The sequence below is a fragment of the Tetrao urogallus genome (genome assembly GCF_951394365.1).
Source record: "Tetrao urogallus genome assembly, chromosome: 1".
NCBI classification, from domain to species: domain Eukaryota; kingdom Metazoa; phylum Chordata; class Aves; order Galliformes; family Phasianidae; genus Tetrao; species Tetrao urogallus.
Window position 1 is genome coordinate 123,728,571 of NC_136813.1, and position 19,847 is coordinate 123,748,417.

Genomic DNA, 19,847 nt, shown 5'->3' on the forward strand with positions numbered 1-19,847 from the left:
TTCAGGCTTCAGACAACAGAGGCAGAAAAATGGAGAGTCCCTTCCTCACTTCTTTCTTTTGGCCCAGACTCACACCTCATAGATCAGGCACTTGGATGAGATGTCTAAGATGAGAACCTAGTCAGCCTGTATTCCTTGTATGGTCAAAGAAGAGAGAGAAGCACTTCCAGAGGGTGATTTGGATCTCAGTTTGACTGCATGACTGTGTGGATGTCCCAGTTGACTGTCTTGGGAGTTTAGACTCCCTAATTAGGTATCGAGCCTCTTTATGTCTAATTTTGGTCTGTCTGTGTAATTTTGCCTTCTCTCTACATACATTTCTCAGGGAGCATGTGGTCCTCAATGAAAGTCATACCTGCTTGCCTGATATAACAGACATGGAAACATGACCTTCATTTAAACTCCTGGTTATTATCGGTACTCATTTACCATTAATACCTGCAGAAGTTGTCTAAGTTGATGGCTTTCAGGCAGATACTGGCAGAAAAATGCTATAACCACAGGCTTATACTCCACCGCTATTTGGAAATTTAAGAACAAGTGTGAGTCCAAAATTACCACCAGATGGTGCACCTATTTAGCAAGTGACAAAGACATGTTCCACAAGAAAGGGTAGCCTCCAGCAACCCATCAAGTTTCTTCCCCTGCTGTTTATTCTCAGTTGTGATATGAACTGAACGTGTTTGAAACATGGACCTCCTGTTACATTTAATATGATGTATGTTTTCAATCTCTGCATGGGAGCCTTTCAAGTGCTTCACTAGGGGCATGAGGAAGTGGGAAAAAGTGTAAAAAAAGATCTGTGAAGGTGCATAAAGGGTGAAGAAAAGGAAAAGGGATGAGTGGGGAGCAGGAAAAAATGGTAATGGTAAATGGCAATGAGCAGACTCCAAAATCAGAAATGATCAGCACAAGCCATCTGTGCACTTCTATTTTGTTAAGTGTGACTAGTTCTGATTATTAATGGTAAGTAGCTGGTAGAACAGTGAAGACAGGGCATTTCTGAAGGATAGTCTTGATGCAGAAGTCAGTGTTTTGGAAAACTGCCAATGCCAGTATCCCATGCGAAAACACACGGAATATTTATTAACTGAGTAGCAAAAGTAGTGAACTTTACTAAACTGTGTTGCGTTTTTATTCTCTGACTACTTCTCATTCTGAAGCATTTGTGGTATTCCACACTCAAAAATTAGCAGAAATTGATAAGCATGTGTTTTCTGCCATATTTTTCTGAACATCACAAGAACATGTGATTCATCAACTTGATTCGCTCTAAATCATAGAATCATAGAATATACTGAGTTGGAAGGGACTCATAAGAATCACTGAGACCAACTTCTAAGAGGGAATGGTGTCAAGCTATGGCAGGGGAGATTCAGGCTGGACATGAGGAAGTATTACTTCTCAGAAAGGGTGGTCAGGCACTGGAATGGACTGCCCAGGGAGGTGGTGGAGTCACCGAGCCTGGGGGTGTTCAAGGAAAGGCTGGATGTTGTGTTGAGGGACATGGTTTAGTGGGAGCTATTGGGAATAGGTGAACGGTTGGACTGGATGATCTTTTAGCTCTTTTCCAACGTTGGTGATTCTATGATTCTATGATTTTATGATTCTAAGATGGGAATGGGAAGACTATTTCCCATTCCCATCATCCCAGGGAGGAAAACCTGCAGTTCAGAGAGTCACAGCTTGCTATAAGCATTGGCAACAGATAGAGCAATGGGCTGAATCACATCAGTACACTATCATGTGTAGGACATGAGTAGATTTCTCTTCTCATCCTACTTTTCTTCTTGCATTAATGAAAATTTTGAAGTTGTTTGTAGGTTACTGGCAATCCTCTGCCATGAACATTACAAAATTAACCTGAAAGAAAGTATTATGAGTCTGGTTTTATTATGCTTTAAAGGATTCCGTAATTATAATTTAGTAATATATTCCCAGAAAATAATTAATTAGAATGGTTGTTCTTTTGATTACGATTTGACCAGAATGGAAATGCCTGAATAGAATATCCCCTCTGAGCAAAGAATGAAAACATTTAAATACTCTTTAATCAGATAAGTACTCATTCTGAAAGGATAAAATCTTTTTTCATTTTCTTTGCCCGAACTGAGAGGAAGACATCATCCAAAGAATCTCAATAAAATTCTTCTTCTATCATTTTTCACATACCCTGTGGCTCCTAGTGCAATGTGAGAACTATCATTTTATGGTTAAAGCAAGGACCAGGAGATAATGGATTTGGATGATCCTTCCAGTTGTGCCATATACTTTTCTTGTGACCTTGGGCAAGTCACTTCATACCTCGCTGTCTAGAAACTACAGATGACTAATTTCAGTGGGAAACTGAAAGGCTTAATTAATATGGGCTAACCTCACTGGGACATAAACATTTCTGAAGTATCCTGGGATCTTCAACCAGAAACAATTGCTCTTCGAGTCTTCTTATCCAAACAGGAAGCAAAGGACAGATATGTCAGTGAAGGGATTCATTTTTATAGAAAGCGAGTTCAGGTCTGAAACAGAGTTCTTACTGAAGAATCACAGTAGGCCTGGCATGATTTCTTAATCTGAACAAGAAGGAAGTATGGAAGCTTTAAGTAGTTGTCTACAAAGACTCTGAAATCCAATTTCCCAAAGATAAAATATTGCTTAGTACTTACATGAAACATTATACAGAGAGGAAATGAATCTCACTGGACCAGTAACTGTTACTTACTATATGCTCACTGTATGTCTGCCCAAGACTCTTTTTTTCTAGCTACTGGTGCACAGTGACATCCTGACACTAGCAATGTGGCTTGAACACATTTTATCCCCTTTCTTTTTTTCCTTGTTTTCTCCATTTTTTTTTTTTTTTAAATTTCAGTAGTTGAGCAGTGCTGAAAGCAAATTCCCTTCTTTTGTTTGCTTTTCCCTTGTCCACTGATCAACGACGTTTCTTTTTTACAGACACTACAGTATAAACAGAAGCTCTCAGCAGGAGCGTTAGCTAGGATTTCCCTGTCCTCTTACACAACCAAAGTTTCTGCAGGACTGCTTTATTGTTTTATTTCAGGGATTACCAGCAATATTCCACATACTACTGACACAATGAGGCATAAGCTTCATTCAGAGAACGCAAGATGTGATTTCTAAAGAATTCTAGACTACAGTGCAACTGAGGATGGCCATGGAAAGCCTGAAAGGCAGCAGTCTACCCTGAAATCTGAGAGGTAGAAAGACTTCTGGAGGGTTTTCACACAGCACAAAGTATTTCCATGACCACTGCTCAAAAGTTAAATTCAAAATGTCTGCTCTGAACGTCTTATATAGAAAAAAGAAACATTACATTATGTGATAGGCAAAAATATGACTTGGTACAATGTAGCCGAATCCAAGATTTTTCACGTGAAACATTTGTTTTGGTTTGGTTTTCAGACATTTGCCCTTCAAACTGGTCTATCTTAATTAGAGCTCAACCTGAACCACAAAAGATAGATTTGAACTTTCCCAGAGTTCAGTGGTGTTCAGATCTGGCTTTTGGTTTGGCCCATCACAGAGATAAGGGTCGGTTTCAAAAAGTTCAGATCTGCAAACAAGATTCTTCAAAGCATGGGACTGTGAAGATTATTTAATGAGACCCAAATCTTGTAATGGTAAATTTGCAGTAGAGACACTTGTTAGTGTTTTTCTGAAGATTTTTTTTTTAATTATTTTTATGTTATAATGTAAGCATGCCTGAAAGATTATGTTCATATCAATCTATTTGAATACCCTTGTATTCATTCTTCTGGAAGAGTGTTGTGTCTTTTTTTCCTGATCACAAAGCCCAGATCCTGCTCTGAAACTGGAGTACCTCAAGAACCTACAGATTTTGCTTCAGATCTCTGTGTAAAACTCATCCTTTAGTTCTAGGGTATTGTGCCTAAAAACAATAGAAACTCCTTGTGGGCAAGAATTTTGATCTCTTTATTCTCATAGAGTTTTGATTTTTCAGCTGAAGGGGCAGTTAACCCACAGGGCTTCCATTCATGCATTTTTCAAACCCTTCTGTGCAAACTCTTGCAGGTTTGAACTAGCATCTTAGGGTGAACTCGCACAGTTACTTTGCAAAACACAGGCTTAGCTTTCTGATCTTAGCACAATGCAAAGAACAAATATCAATCACTGATCTAATAAGATAAGATAGCCTGACAGGTTTAGATTAAACAGCAATCCAGTATCTTCATGAGGCCTATGAAGATCAGTGTAATCACTCATTATTTTTGTGAATGTTGTCACTTGCTGACCCATTGTCAGGACCAGCAGCTCCAGAGCTCAAAAAAAAGTCTTTGCAATGCTTCCAGGCTTATTTTGAAAACCAGAGAGGTTTGGACAAGTATCTGAACTCTGTGTGTTTAATCCAAAACCCTCTGAGCTCTTTATTCTTTTAAATCTCTTTCATATGTGTGATTTGTGCTGCATCTTGTTCGCTGAGGTTACAAATGAGTACCAGGCAAATACCCTGTAAACACCAAGAAGGGTAGACATCATCACTTGAATCTCTTTTTCCTCTCAGAAAGATTGTCAGGCAAGCCAAACTTGAATGCAGCCTCACAGGCAGTGTAAGAGTGTTTAGAAGACCTTTAAGAAAATTTGAATGCAACTTTGAATTCAGCCCCATTCACCAGAACTTTCTTATTTGCTTTTCACAAAATCTGTGCTCTGGCAGGGAGCAGCAGTGATTTCTGGGGTTGCTGCCCAGCTATTTCCCCTATACCTGGAAGATGTGGTCTTTACAGCAGAATTAGCAGAGCAGAAGGCAGGCTCATGCTAATCTACAAATCCAGCTTCTATTCTGCTGCCACAAAGGAAGGGCTGGCTTGAACTGGACTGTAAGGTAAAGCCAGTGAGGCATGCTTCTTCTTCTACCATGGATGATACCAGGGCAGTGGTGTCATCCTGAACAGTCACACAGAGACACTATGTCTCCCATGTCAAACCTTGTTTTGCCAAGAATGCTCTGGAAAAAAACACTAAAGCTTTCTCAGCTGAGGGAGGAGTGGTGAGCAACCAGTGATAGAGCTCACACTAGAGATATGCTTGTGAAATATGACATTGCATGTCATAGTCAGTCCTCTAGGGTGTCCTGTAAGACATCAAAAACCAGACCAGTAAAAACATGATTTGCAGAACAATCTTAAGGAATAACATGCAGAATGACCCTCCAGAAAATTGACAGCACTGCCCAGCAAACACAAGAGCCTCTCTGTTATGTTCCTGTGTGGACTTTTATAAAAAAAGCAAAAAAAGCAAAAAAAGCAAAAAAAGCAAAAAAAAAAAAAAAAAAAAAAAAAAAAAAGCAATGTTTTAGCTCATTCTTTTGTACACTAGTTCTTTTTTTCTTTTTCTTCTTCTTTTCTTTTCTTCTTCTTCTTTTTCTTTCTTTTTTTTTTTTTTGCCATGAACAGGAATGTTCTTTGCCCGTGAAGCTCTTGATATTCTATGAAGAATATCTAGAAGATATTATAATTTTTTTTTTAATCTTTATAATTTTTTTTTATCTTTATAATATTTCTATAGATTCATAATGGAAATAAATAAATATTTTATGTAAATATTTATTTGTATCCTGGCTAGATCAAGTAAATGCCTTGTGTATATTATTCAGTTTGATAAAAGACACTTCATGAACCTTACTTTACAAGTGTCATGAGTACCTAGAATTAGCTTTATTACTTTATTTCACATAGGTTCATACTAATTTTGTGCTTGATATAATCTGAAAAACTAGAAAAACATACTAGAAGAAGTTGTATTTTGTTCAGTAGAATACTTCTGTCCTAATTAGCTGGATAAATAAGGTCATCTTCTAGTTTTTAATGTAATGAAAGCTTTCTTTCTTCAGTCAGAATATAGAACAGGATAATAGTCTGATTTTAAGGGTGGGACTCCCTTTACTTAAACCACCATATGCCTTCAGCAATTACAGCTAGATGACTGCTGCCAGCATAGTTTGAAAGGCTCACAGTACAGGGAAATGTGGCTTACCTCTCTGATAGGATAAGTTCAGACTTTGTCCCTTTGTACGAATATTTTACTCACAGTTTTGGGGCTTCCCCATCTAGCTTGATTACTTCTGGAAGTCTTGTTTTTTCATCTCTAACTCTTTCAATACTTGGTGATGTTTGATTTCCATCCCGACCCCGTGGAAAATAATGTGTGCCAGAGCATTTAAAAGATAGGCTTTTAAACTTTGTGTTTCAGATTTACTCAAAATATCTAGCTCTTGTGCTATAGATGTAATTATCTGTATACTGAAAACGCTGGGATCTCATCTCTACAAAAACACAGCTGTTTATGCTGACACATATAAGAGGCCCAGTGATTGAGATCCTGCATAAAATTGCAGCTATTGTAGTGGTAGTCAAGAAATGTCATTAACACCAAACAGAGACATGAAAACATTTAGCATCTCTCTGAAATAGAAGCAAATGTAGCTCTGCAAAAACTCTGACAAGAAACTGAAATTAGTTGTTTTGTCAAGTGAAAATTAAGGAAAAGCTATGTAACTAACTTTCTGCAAGTATGATGTGCGAGGCAGCATGAATATAGGATGTTAGAAACATGTTGTAAGTGCTTCTGCATTGCAGGTAGGCTGGGTGATGCCAAGTATTGCTGTGTCCAAATCCCCCCATGGCTCTGCAGACAAATCCCATTCCTAGGGAAGACCTCTGCATTCAAAAATCTGACTTACATTTCAGATGTTAGATGAGAAGTCTACTGCTGACTTCTTTCATAGCCTCAGCACAAAGAAAACCCAGCCAGAGAACAGCTTATTCTCTTGCAAGTCCTTCTGCTGTGTGAAAAAATGCCTTAACCTCCTTGTTCCCCTGTAAAAGAGGTCTATATAGTGGAAAGACACACTTTTAAAGTCAGAGTCTATCTCTTGCATAAAAAGATTTGTGTCTAACACAAATTGTAGCTGAGTATCACTTAGTCTAGACAGCCAAGGAGAACTTCCTTTGTGAACATCTTCATTTCTAAAGGCTCAAGTCCATAAAATTCACATGTGAAAATCTGTGATTTTGGACTGTCTTCCATTTGTCTGACTGGTTCAGAGTGGAGGGTTTTTTTGTTTTTTGTTTTTTTTTTTTTCCTCTGTTATTTATTTATTACTTATGATGATTATAGTGGTAAAAACATTTTCTATTTCTTAAAATTCTAGTGTTCAACACTTTCCTTGCTGAGCACCACATAGATCTCACAGAAACCTGTATCAGGTGATATTGTAGTGTACTCTCAAGAGCAAAACTAAAAATATGTATGCCCTGAGTAAAAGCTATAGCCTCCCTTTCCTCTTTCTTAACTGGTGTTTTTATTTCTTCCTGTGAAATATCTTTCAAAAAAGGGATAGTACATAAGTAAATTCTGTACATAAGAACTGTTATCGTGAGCAGACCAACACAATTCAATTATTATAAAAGCAACTGGGTGCGTGTGGCCCCATCTCATTTGAGGATATTAGCATACTTTCAGACCTAGTTTCTCTCCCATGCCTTCAGGATTCCATGCTTTCTCACAATGGGTGCAAAGAACTTTAAATAAACCAGTGTACTACAAGATGCCTCCAGCTGAGTGTTCACATATTAGGATATATCAAACCACTAGTCATCACTGAAAAGTAAAAACACCAAACGTTCAACAGGGAATCATTAAGTTCCACAATGAAACTTCAGTAGTTCCAGAACAGAACACAAGCAGGAGAAGATCCCTCTGCTCCAGCTATTGCATCCCACATAGTACTTTGACTGTATTAGCAGTAGCATTGTGAAAACACAGTCGGCTGTGACACTGCACAGGCTTTTCTCAACGGGACAGTGTATCTGGAAGCTACCCTCTCACGGTTCATGCACTGTGTATTTCTCAAGCTATGCTCTTGTGCATTCTTTCAATGAGTGTTTAATACCATGTTTTGATAAAACTTTGATGAGAACAAGTAGTGGTACTTTTGGATCAAAACTTGATGTTCCTATACTCTTTAAGAATGAGATAAAGTTTGTTGGAGCTGAGTTACTAAGAGATGTTTGCTTCAACAAACAAACAGGGGAGAGCCTAGAATTCCCTTTTTCTCTGGCCACTTTCAAACATCATCAACACAAAGATCAAAACTAGTGTACTGAATTCTCAGGAGCTGTCCCAGAAAATTCCAAGGAGCATACTGCAAAAGACAGTCAAATACACAAGAGAACTATGCTCACTTTAGATCAGAAATGCTGACTATTGTTTATGGTTGTCAGGAGCTAACTGAATGATTAGGGGGCAAATTAAGCAAAAAAAAATCCGATAAATTGTTGGAAGCCCCACTATGGAATCCACTGTGGAAAGTACCACTGAGCCTTTAGAAAATAGCCATGAGAGTGGAAAATGTTTGAAAAAAAATCTGAAAAGCAGAGGCATAGCAAATAACTTCTTTCAACATTCTTCCAAAACTATAAAAACTAATATATAGCAATGAGCTGCAAAAAGGCAAGTGTGAAATAAGTCTGGCTCATGTAAGAAAGAAAATTTGACAAACTCCTATGAACAATAGAAAACAAACCAGTTGACAGTGTGATTGTAAACAAATAACCAAAACTATGGCGGCTCCATAATGACTTAGTAGGAATCTAGAGTTTAAAGTGCTGAATAACAGGAGAATCTGTAAACAAAACATTGTGTCATAGCATTGCATTTTCTCTGCTTTGAAATCTGCACCATTTGTCTTCTGTTCCACTCAAGTATAGTCTGAAATAGACATCATGAGCAGTCTGTAAAGAAGGTACTGACATTATTTGCAACTGCTCTGCTTCTGGTCAAGTTAAACAGATCTATCTGGATGAAACAATACTAAATAACACAATTTTAATTAGCTTGTAATAGAAAATAAAAGTGTCAAGTAGGAAACGGGAAACAAATATGGGAAAGAAATCATTAACTAATATGACTTTCAAAGAACTTCATCAGATTAAATCAGAAAGACCTGCCAGACCAGCAGTTATTCAGTCTGCATCAGTTCCTAATTCAGGAGCACTTCTGAGTGCAGACACTGTAAGGTAATCCTCATGACCATGGATGACTGTTCTTTTTCTTTTAACAACAGACTACAGAACCACCATTCAGTCAGTATTTTGTCACTGAGTGGAAGATGAAGAAAAAATGATCCATCAAAGATAATGTCAAGAAGGCCAAGAAGGTCTTGCATCAACCTTTTCTAAGTGTGTCAGTGTTGAGCAGAAGGTTATAGAGCTATTGTAATCTACAGAAGAGTATAATATTAGCACTAGATAGAAGGAATTATCTACCCAGGTTGAGTGCATTCTTGTTAGCTGTTCCTCATCTCAGAATATTTGTCAAGTCCATTGTAGCACCATTAGTCCTGGCAGCCATTAGAATTGAAAATTTGCTGAGAATTCTCATTAAGAAAAGTTGAAAAGGCGAATATATCATCTTTATCTAAAAGATGAAATAAAGGAATCACAGGACCAATCAGCTTGACTTCAGTGAATGAAAAAGATATGGTAACAAAGACTCATTTTTAAGCTTATAACTGAAAACAAGGAGATGAATAACAGTCTACAAGGATCTGTCAAAAACAAATCATTTTAAACCAATCTAATATCCTTCTTTTGCCATCTAGGGCCTCAGAGGCTGAGAGGAGCCAGTATATATACCATATATCTAGGACTTAAATGAAGATTTTGACAATGCTTTATATTATATTCTCATAAGAAAATTAAGGAAACTGACTGAACAGGTACATGTTATCTGGAAATTTACTTGGAGGGTACTTGGGTGTACTTTTTTGAGTTTCCTTTGTGATTTATGCTGGTTCTGGCAACAGTTGATTTTACACTCTTGGCTTTACCAAGGGAATAAGCTGTGCTCATTGGACTTACAGATTAAATCCAGATTGCAAAGATATTGGAGGAATTTTGAGTCAAAATGGAAAATGATTAAAAAAAAATGTCTGAAAAAGAAGAAAACAAAAGATATAGAGGAGGCAAAGCAGAAAGGCTAAGATTAGTATGTGGGAATAAACAGCCACACAAATGCAAGAAATATCTGTTGCAATAGTATCTGCAATACAAGAGGATCTCAAACTGATTAAGAGTCAAAAATGTCCTGCTACTGTGAAAACACAAGTAAACTGGGAGGCAGCATGTGAGATGCTACTTCTGCTCTAACCCTAAGTGGGCAAGGCCTCTGCTTGTCCTTCTCTAACATGGCAGCACAAGGCATCAGCTGACTGGGAGAGTCTAGAGAGAGCCGCAGAAGTGATTACTGCTCTTGAGACTGTTCTACAGGGACTAATGGAACAAGTCTAGAAAGGGTGTGGAAGTCTTTAAACGTTTAAAGGCTGTTACAGGAAGAAGAAAACAATCAGTTTGTTTGCATCTGTACAGTAAGAAATGGTTTGTACTCAGAAATACAGTTTCAGATTGATATTAGTAAAATGTTTAGCAATGTGTGTCTCAAAGCTCTGGAATAGATTGTCAAATCTCCACAAGGAAGGGTAAATAAAAAGCAGTTGTGAAGGGCACCTGAATTATTAGCATACAAGAGGGTTGAGGGATGGATTAGGGATTCCCCTGAGGCTCCTGCAAGCTCTACTTTTGAATTGCATTTCTTCTACTTGCACAGTCTGATTTCAGTATTTCCTACTTCTTACATATGGCACTGGGAATAGTAAATTAGAAGCTCAAAGAAATCATATAAATCCTTGCTTTTAGATTGTTAATCTTGAAGTCCTTAATTACTTAACTGAAAATGCAAATAGAGAAAGGATCTGCTTCAGACAGTAAGAAAACTCCCACTGACTTGTCTTACTGCATATCAAACCCAAAGAAAAGAGCCTGTACTGTTTTTTTTTTGAGAATTGCTAAAGTGTGTGTTGAGTAAGAAAAACCAAAATTATGAAGGAACTAAGCTCATCTACAAGTGTCTTCATCCAGCCCTATTTGTGGAGGGCTATGGTCTGAGTTTTAATTTACTCAACCAGAAGTATCTATTGTCTTTAAAAAAAAAAAAAAAAGTGACTGACCATGTCCTCAGCTTTCAGAATTGCAGAATAAGACTTGTCAAAAATAACAGGCTTGGCAAAAAGTCTAACTTGCCATGGCTCATTTCTTCTTACCATTAATATTCATTACATGGTTGACATATAGTCCAAGATCCGCTAGTGTTTAGTGATTGTGTAAACATAGTAGGAACTTGGTTTTTTTAAATAACATTGTGTAATTTTTTTCTATCATTGTTAATAGAAGATTTAGCAAACTAATGTATAAACAGTTTATATTCCATAGTCTGATCTTTTGATTAAAATTTGAGTTCTACTAGCTGACATTCATTAGCACTTTTATTCAACTAGCTGCTGAGAGAAGACATTTCAGAATGATGTGTGGAATAGTAATATTCTCAACTAGTTACTCTGAGAAATAAATGCCTTGCTGATAATTATGAAACAGTTAGATCTGTAGTGCTGTACATTCAAATACAGTCAAATGGTCAAAATTTATAGCGTACAAGATTCTCAGCTGATTGTGGTTACATGCAGAATATATGCGTATTAGAACACAGTAAACTATAGCAATTATAGAACTTATAGTAATTTCCACATCAGACCATACTAAACGTAGCGCTCAGTTAGCAGCCTAAAAGTTAGTCAGAGATGACATCTAAAGTATAGGCTGCTCCAGAACTCCAACAATGGATAAATAGGCTCATCTCATCCTATCTGCCAGAAATTGCTCATTGTAGGAAGCAACGATCCAATATCAGACTGTCTGAGCAGAAACTGTCTACATTAATGGGTAATAGAACACTTTTTAATTACAACCCACAGTAAGAATGCTTAAATCAACAGATCACAGACAAGACTTCTTTCATGACAGAGCAGATTGCCAGAAGTGTCTTTCAGCACCATTACCAAAGATAATAGTCATCATTTCAATCAGTACTGATTGGCTATCTTCTACAGGAGTTACTAGGTTTCTGTTTACTCTCCTACGTTTTAGGAATTAAATCAGAATTATCTTCTTTGACACCAAAGACATTTCTAATAGAGAAATGTAGGAATCCAAAGGTCACAATAAAAGCCAACAGAGTGTCTTTTCCACTAATATAAGATCCTAACAGAATTATTCTCATCTATGTAAAAGAAAATATTGAAAAGTTAAACAAGTAAATTTTCTTCTGCAATACAGTCAGTAAGAACGTATGTTGCCAAATAACTGGGTGATCAGGATGTTTTTCAGAAAAAAAAACAAACAAAAATCTAGCTTCAAAACTGAGTAAAACCCCAGATCTTCTGCTATTCATTTCACCTTTCTGTAAGAATTTTTGGAAATTATTAATTGTTTTATTATTGAATCAGAATATTTTTGAAATGTCAGAAAATTTCAGAAAGTGAAATTATCGTCCTCCATTAAAATAACACAGCAGTCATTACTCAAATTGTTTTAGCTGCCTAGAAAGGACTTACTTAAGACTGACTCCAAATGATGACATGCTAATGGAAAGCTTTGTGTTCAGCAGACAGCAATTCTCCTCTCTCCTCCACTGGCATTTTCTGACAGTCCTGATCCTAGGGCTTTAAAGAACTGCTGAGGTAATGCTTACCCTGAAGTTCAAGGGAAGCTTTGGAATGTTTTTTAGTTAAAAAACTACAGAGCACAAAGTATTAATTCTTGGCAGGGCACCTTGACTTGCAAAAGGAGCCTGATTTTTAAGTCACCTCTTATTTCTGAGCCCTTCTTATTGTAGAGCTGCACTGAAACCAAAGAATACACTCTTCAGAGAGTCAATATGGTTTTCATTCATTTTTACCCCCTGACTTGAGATAATTCCATTACTGCTGTAGTTCTCAAGTGGGTGAAAGAAATATATTTCTCTCTGTCCTTGAGTGTAATCAGGGTATAAAAAAACAGGGGGAAAAGAAAGGAAGATAAAAACAGAATATTCCTTAGTTGTTCAAAACTGATTACAAGAAGTGCTGTGTGAAAACTCATGAACAGGTCACAGACACATTGCCTTTACGAAATAGCATCTTCTACTGTAGTTACATGTGGAATGCATTGAATTTAAAAATAAAACATCAGAAAACTCTCTCTAGCTAATCTCCTGGTAAATCTACTTACAAGCAGCTCATCACTATGGTGTTCCCTGACAGGAATATGTTTCTGCTTGTTTACAAGCTTTTCTACATGTGTTTCAGAGGTGTCTGAACTCAAAAATTTTCATGACTTTGAGATCCAACTTTCATCCTGAAGAGAAAAGAAAACTTACCTATAAATGTCATTCCTGTTATTTCTCATATTTCCAAACTTTCAGTTTAACAATAAAGAATCTAAATTAAGAATCTATATATTTAGAGGAGATAATAAAGAAAGAAACCCTGCAAGTCAACAGGATATACTTTAAAATATGTGTCCCAGGTTTGACTTCAACTGATGAGTGAGACACGAGTGAATACTGATATGAGCTTTTAGAGAACAGACTAGGAACTAGAACAGAGGTTCCCAAACTTTTTTGGATTGCTATCAACTCTCAGAATTTCTTGTGGACCACCAGGCATCGTTATCATCAAACTTTTAATTGAAAACACTATTAAAAACAGTGTTTAATATGGCTCTGTGGATTAACTGCAAACCCTTTACCGTGGCCTCCTGGACCACCAGTGTTCTGCAGACCATGATTTGGGAACCACTGAACCAGACTACACACATAGAACAACACCCCAACAAAACACTTGTGTGTCTGAGAGCATAGTCGGGCCTTCTGTTGGGTGATGCACTCAAATTCTGTACAGCTCAGGTTAACCTTCCTGGTACCTGAAGAACACAAGACCCTTTTGTTTTTCTCTTACCTCGAGTTTCTTTTTTATTGCTTTGGAGAAACAAGTAAATGGTGCCAAAATCCAGTTTACGATTGCTTCATGTAGGATCTCTCTTGTATCCTGAAACAGTGTAAATTTTCAGGAAGCTAGCTGAGAAAAGGACACATAAAACATTAAAAAAAAAAGAAAAAAAACCAAAAAACACAATGTTGTGCACAGATAATTACCGAACACATACGATATATGTGAATCCCAGAACAAAAAAGTAAAAATAGTTTATAAGGTTGTTTTTTTAATCCTCTTGAAAATTTATTCCTTTTTTTTTTTTTTATTTTATTTTATTTCTCCCCAGTCCTTTACCCATGTTAAAGCTCTGTGTGTGGTCATTAAAACTTTTCAGCAACTTTCTGCAAATTTTTTACAGTTATTCTTTTGGCAATGATATTACAAGATTGTCTGTTTATCACCAGATAAACACACAGAGGAAAATGATCATAGCACAGAGAGGGGAATTTGAAGAGAAACGTTATAAATAAGAACAGCAAAATACACTGAGCCATGATCCAGCCCTACATAAAGTCGGTGACTGAGCGTGGGCTTGTGTGAGAGCAGTAAGGGGCTGTTGCATCCCTTTTGATTGCTCTGGCTCTGTGTCTCCTTGTTCATATGCATCCCAAAGGCAACTCAACCAACTCGTGTTTAGTCAAAAAATGACATTTATTTGCCCCTTATCATATTCTTTTTAATATTTTTAATATTATCAATATTAAAGCTATAACACTGAGCAGGGAATGTGGAATCTTGGAAATTATTGGCAGTATTTAAAAAAAAAAAAAAAAAAAAAAAGGAAAAAAAAAACAAAGCTGTGCCTCCATGGCAGCAACTCACTTGTTCCAGAGAGAAAAGAATGCTGCTCTGATACTTCCACTGCCCAGTATGACCACTCACAAAGGTAAAGCAGAATTCTGAGTCAGGGTGGGATTGGAAAAACTCACAGTAGGAGTCATAAAATCATAACACTGTAGAATGGCCTGGGTTGAAAAGGACCTCAAAGATCATCTAATTTCAACCCCCCTGCTGTGAGCAAGGTCGCCAACCACTAGACCAGGCTGCCCAGAGCCACAATGCAAGATTTCTCATATGCAAGAGAACTCAGTAAAGGAAAGAGATCATCTTTACTTTACCTTGAAAGGAAACAAAACCCATGGAGCTCTTCACCCTGTAAGCAACTCTTGCCATATTTCACCATCAGTATCAGTAACAGACATTACTGGAGAGTTTATAAAGGTGCACTAATAACCTTCCTCACTTGTATCCTAGCCATCTCACATACCCAGAAAGATCTGGTATTTCTTAAGCTGTCTGTACACTTTTTCCAGGCAGTACCAACCATTAGAACTGTTTTTCAGTGAGCATTGCAACTCACCTATTATTTGTCTGAAATATATGCAGTTCAGTTTGCAAACCTGATGAAATTGCATGAAAACAAACTATGTTGCCTCACTTCGTCACTAGCAGATTGATTGCAAAATTCCCCTGTGGTGCAGGGGGTTAGATGTGACTGTCATGTAGCTGGTGTGTACCTGGGGCAATGATACCTACCTGAGCCAAGCATTTAAAATACAAATTACATACGTAATTCTGCCAGAATGAGATGCTTATGCTAGTAATGTCCACCTCACATTCTTACCTGACACCATTGCTGTACATAATGTGTGTACTTTCTTTAGTAAGTGGTGCCTTTCTGCAAACCATCAGCTTTTGGCTTCTCTCCACAGGAAGCAGGGAAGCTGCCTTCACCTATGCCATTACTGCTGCCGGGGTTGCACATGCTGTCACGGCCGCCTGCAGCCAGGGCAACCTCAGCAATTGTGGCTGTGACCGAGAGAAACAGGGCTACTACAACCAGGAGGAGGGCTGGAAGTGGGGAGGCTGCTCTGCGGATATCAGATACGGCATTGAGTTCTCCCGGAGGTTTGTTGATGCCCGAGAAATCAAAAAGAATGCACGAAGGCTGATGAACTTGCACAACAATGAGGCTGGAAGAAAGGTATTCGAGAAAGCAGGAGGGATGGATGGGGAAGTGTGTGCGCTGGAGGAAGGGGGGAGGCTGACTTGGTCTCAGGAGTCATTCCTTGACAGTTTGCCCCTCACACTTGCCCCAAATTACCTGATGGTGCTTAATGTTTACGGTTTGTTGCTTTTCATTCAGAGCTGGCCAAAGTATTACATAGCTCCTCCTCTCAATTTTTCAGCTTCCCAAGCCATCTTCCCAGTCCTCTCAATAAGAGACAACTTTGCTGGAGCTGTTTGGGCTAAAGTTCCATCTTTGTTTTTCATCTCCTTTGCAAAAGTCTAGCAAGAGATGATGAGACAAGACTGAGTTTCTGCATTGCTGAACTCCCACAGCACTTGCAGCTATTTATTCCATCCAAAAACAAAACACTTCTTTGACCACAGCTCTAATGAAATACATGTTTTGTAGCAAATATACAATTGTCTGTTCCTCACTGGCAAGCTACAGATGGCTGAACAAGCATGATTTTGGAAGAAGAAACAGCTTCATGTCTACAACCATGATTGAGTTGCTTGCAATTGAAAAAAAAATAAGCATCATGAAGCTGATTCATGTCCATTGAATAGAAATCCTCAAAACTCCAAACGCTTTCCCTGTAAAAAATGAAATGTATATTATACACACCAACCTCAGGGAGATTTATCTACACCTTTCAAAGTGTTTCATCCACGTAAAAAAAAATGCTATTTCTGTCCTCCAATGTGCATATGTTGTGCTGTAGGTGAAACCAATATACTGCTTCTCCCTATCTTGCCCCCAAAATTTTCTGAGATTTTCTTCTCCAGAACAGTGTGAGCTTTTATTCTACACCAAGTACTAGCAAAGGTGGCTGAATCAGTGATGCCATGAGCAGCACAGTTACCTTGCTGCATGCATTTTGGAGAATGTTTCCTAACTCTCACTCTTTGCAAGACAACTTCTAGGGGATAGCAGCCAGCTGTGCACAGAAACAGGTGTTGGGTGGACAGTTACTTACTGAGATGAAATTGTTACATACATTCCTAGTGATGAAAGAAACCAGTCATGTGGTATAATTGAAAGTTTAGAGACAGGATTCATAGTCAATTGATGTTTGATACTGATGGCTCCAGTTATGAAGGAGATAGCTGGTTCTGAAAGCATCCTTAAGAGTAGCACAATATTTTCCCCAAAACTTGCCCTGTCGAGGCGTGAGAGCACCTCATACTGCCGCACTGTGGTGTGAAGCACTGGTTCCATTGAGCACCAGTGAGCATTTCTCTTAGCCTAAGTGTTTCACCTTGGTGTCACACATTGCATTTGAATGCCAAAGATGAAAGCCACACGTTAAACTTGCAATGGAGTATTTGTTACTGTTACATGCATTACGAACCCTGCTTAAATTGCCAACCCACTGTGTAGATTCAGTTCCACTCCCACAGAAATGCCAATTCATGTCCTGTTTTGAACACGTCACAGCCTATATATGAAAGGGGGACAAAAGAGCAACAGTGGATGCATAGATGGAAAACAGCAATGCTTCTTGCCAGGGACAGAAGGCAGCTCAACATCTGAGCTAGGCACTGGTCCCAGGTCCCCCAATTCTATATACAGTCCAGTAACCGCTAGACCACAATGCTGATTCTTATTAAGCAAATTACATTTTTACTGTTCATCAGAATTTCATAAGCAGGGGACATAAGCAAACCAAAGATGTGTGTGCTTTTACAAATATTTCTGGCTGCAGCATGCTTGCAATTGCACTTATTTTAACTCTCCTAAGACTTCATTTTCTGTAAATATTCTTGTAAAACCAAATGATAGCACTCATGTCATGTTTTTGAGATAGGAAAAAAAAAGATTTACAAATCCAGACAATATAATTTTTTTTTCCCCAAATATACTTTGTAAACAGTGTTTTACAGTTTACTCACTCTGTTGTTAGAGGTATTTTTCAGTCATTATTTGTAGCCATACATTGTTATTGTAATCATTAATGCATTATTATATTTTGTAAAGCTAAGGATGACTGAAAGGATTTGATGCATCTTTTTGTTTTTGGTTTTAATTCCAATCCACCAAATCCTGAGGAATGTGCTCATATAAAAGATGGTTTGGTGTCCATTAGTTGGTTTAGAAATTGGTTTAGAAATAATATTGGTGTTATGACATATACTCACATGACATGAACATGTAAATTTTACAGTATATAATACTTAGTGATTTTGGTTCATCTGAAATCATTTTCTATTTCTATAGATTAGTCCTCTGAATTTGAGGACTGACTGAAAGTTATGGTTAGAACAAAACTCTGGTAACAAGGATATATTTCACTTTCTGCGCAAGGCCTTTAAGAAAATAGCCAAAGAGTTCTGTGCAATTTCAGCTAAAAATCAGCACTCCCTTCTAAGAATCCAGACAAATTCTGAATTTGTTCTCTGTTGACTTGACATTTGGCAGTTTTGGTGATCCTGGGTAAACTTGAATCTGATTGTAAACTGGAAAAAAATCTCAAACCAGAACTTTTGCTTACATGTGGATGTCATTCTGACATGCTTTGTGTGGTCCTTATTCAACCTCAAGTCAGAAATATTGCATTAAGGGCTGGACATTCACTAAAGCACAACTCTGGATTTCCATCTTCCTCCTCCTTTCCCCTTCCAAATTCTCCCAGCAAAACTAGAAAAACTTGTACCTCTCGGCTTGCTCTGTCAGTGTGGTTCTGCATTTTGTCTTATAATTTGAAAACAGTTTGGAGTCAAACTTCTGATTATGAGAGGACTGAAGTAAGGATATTTTTCCCTTGTACTGAATAGGAATAAAAATTCAGAAGGAAAGAACAGTAAATTCAGATTTTTTTACTTCTTTTTTGCTTTAGCCATTTTCAAACAATCTTTTCAACTGTAGGATGAGAGTGTCAAGGCTGTAGGGGAAACATGCTTTTGTAGCCTCCCACAATCATTCCACTAGCCATTTAAGTATTTCTTAGTGCAATCTTATCAAAACTGGTATAAGGAAAAAAATTCAACAACTTGATTATATGAGCATTAATCCATTTGCTAAGGTTTTGTATTTCATCGGACTTTTGCTATTTTAAAAAACATGTTTCTATCCGTAATGCTAAGGCTCACAGTTCTTACACAGTTCATATTGAATTGTTCTTTTGAATTGTGTAAGACCGACAATATTTAGGCAATAAATCTACTCTCTTCATTTTAGTCTTTTTTTTTTTAATCCCCAAATTTCCTACTACAGAAACATCAGGAAGAAAGAATGCAAAGAGATCTCAGCCCCACGTATAGTTATTCCCATCTTGCTCTGAAAGCAGTGAGAGGGCCTTGATCACCCCATTAGACCTCTACTCAGTGCCTAGAAATCACTTCTAGAATCATCATGCAGGAGATTGGTCAGCAGGTTTACCTTTGGAGCAATTATTGGGATGCTCCATTATGTTCCTATGTGGAAATATTCATGGATGGACCTTTGCCCCTTTCCAGTCTCTGCCAGTGCATGTCACAGAGCTGCTGAACATGCCTAGGGTCCAGAGGCAGTTGTAGCTGTAGCAGTGTAGATAATGTGCTCTCTCAAAGGATGTTCTCAATAGCTAGCCTGTTGGCATTTTGCTATTAAAAATAGAGTACTGAGGAATTTCTTTTCGAGGAAAAAGCGGCATACTGCGTAAATAACTACACAAACACTGCAAGCAGATGAGGGAAAATAGTTCTAGGGGGCTCTTTAACATGATTCTAGGACTGAGATGCTCAGCACAACACCAAAAATATACTGCTTTGAAAAGGCAGACATTTAGATTTTGCAGAGAATTTCAGGTGACTGAAAAGAATGGATCCTCTTATTGCTCAAAAAATTGCATCCCTTAATTTCTCTGCACTGCATTTCTAAGAATTATTTCAGATAATGTCAAGCCTGTGAAGTTTCATTTGTAATGAAAAGCACCAGTGACAAAGTCATAAACTT

General features: G+C 37.7%; 1 protein-coding gene across 2 annotated transcripts in view; it reads left to right on the plus strand.

Moving 5' to 3' along the window:
- Nucleotides 1–19,847, plus strand: part of WNT7B (Wnt family member 7B) — a gene marked incomplete at both ends in the record, with an annotated part of 93,616 nt that overhangs the window by 65,780 nt on the left and 7,989 nt on the right. For both annotated transcript variants that reach the window (XM_079536944.1, XM_079536943.1), the window contains one exon: nt 15,616–15,887. In XM_079536944.1, the coding sequence (XP_079393070.1) occupies nt 15,616–15,887 (272 nt within the window). The remainder of the gene's footprint in view (nt 1–15,615; nt 15,888–19,847) is intronic.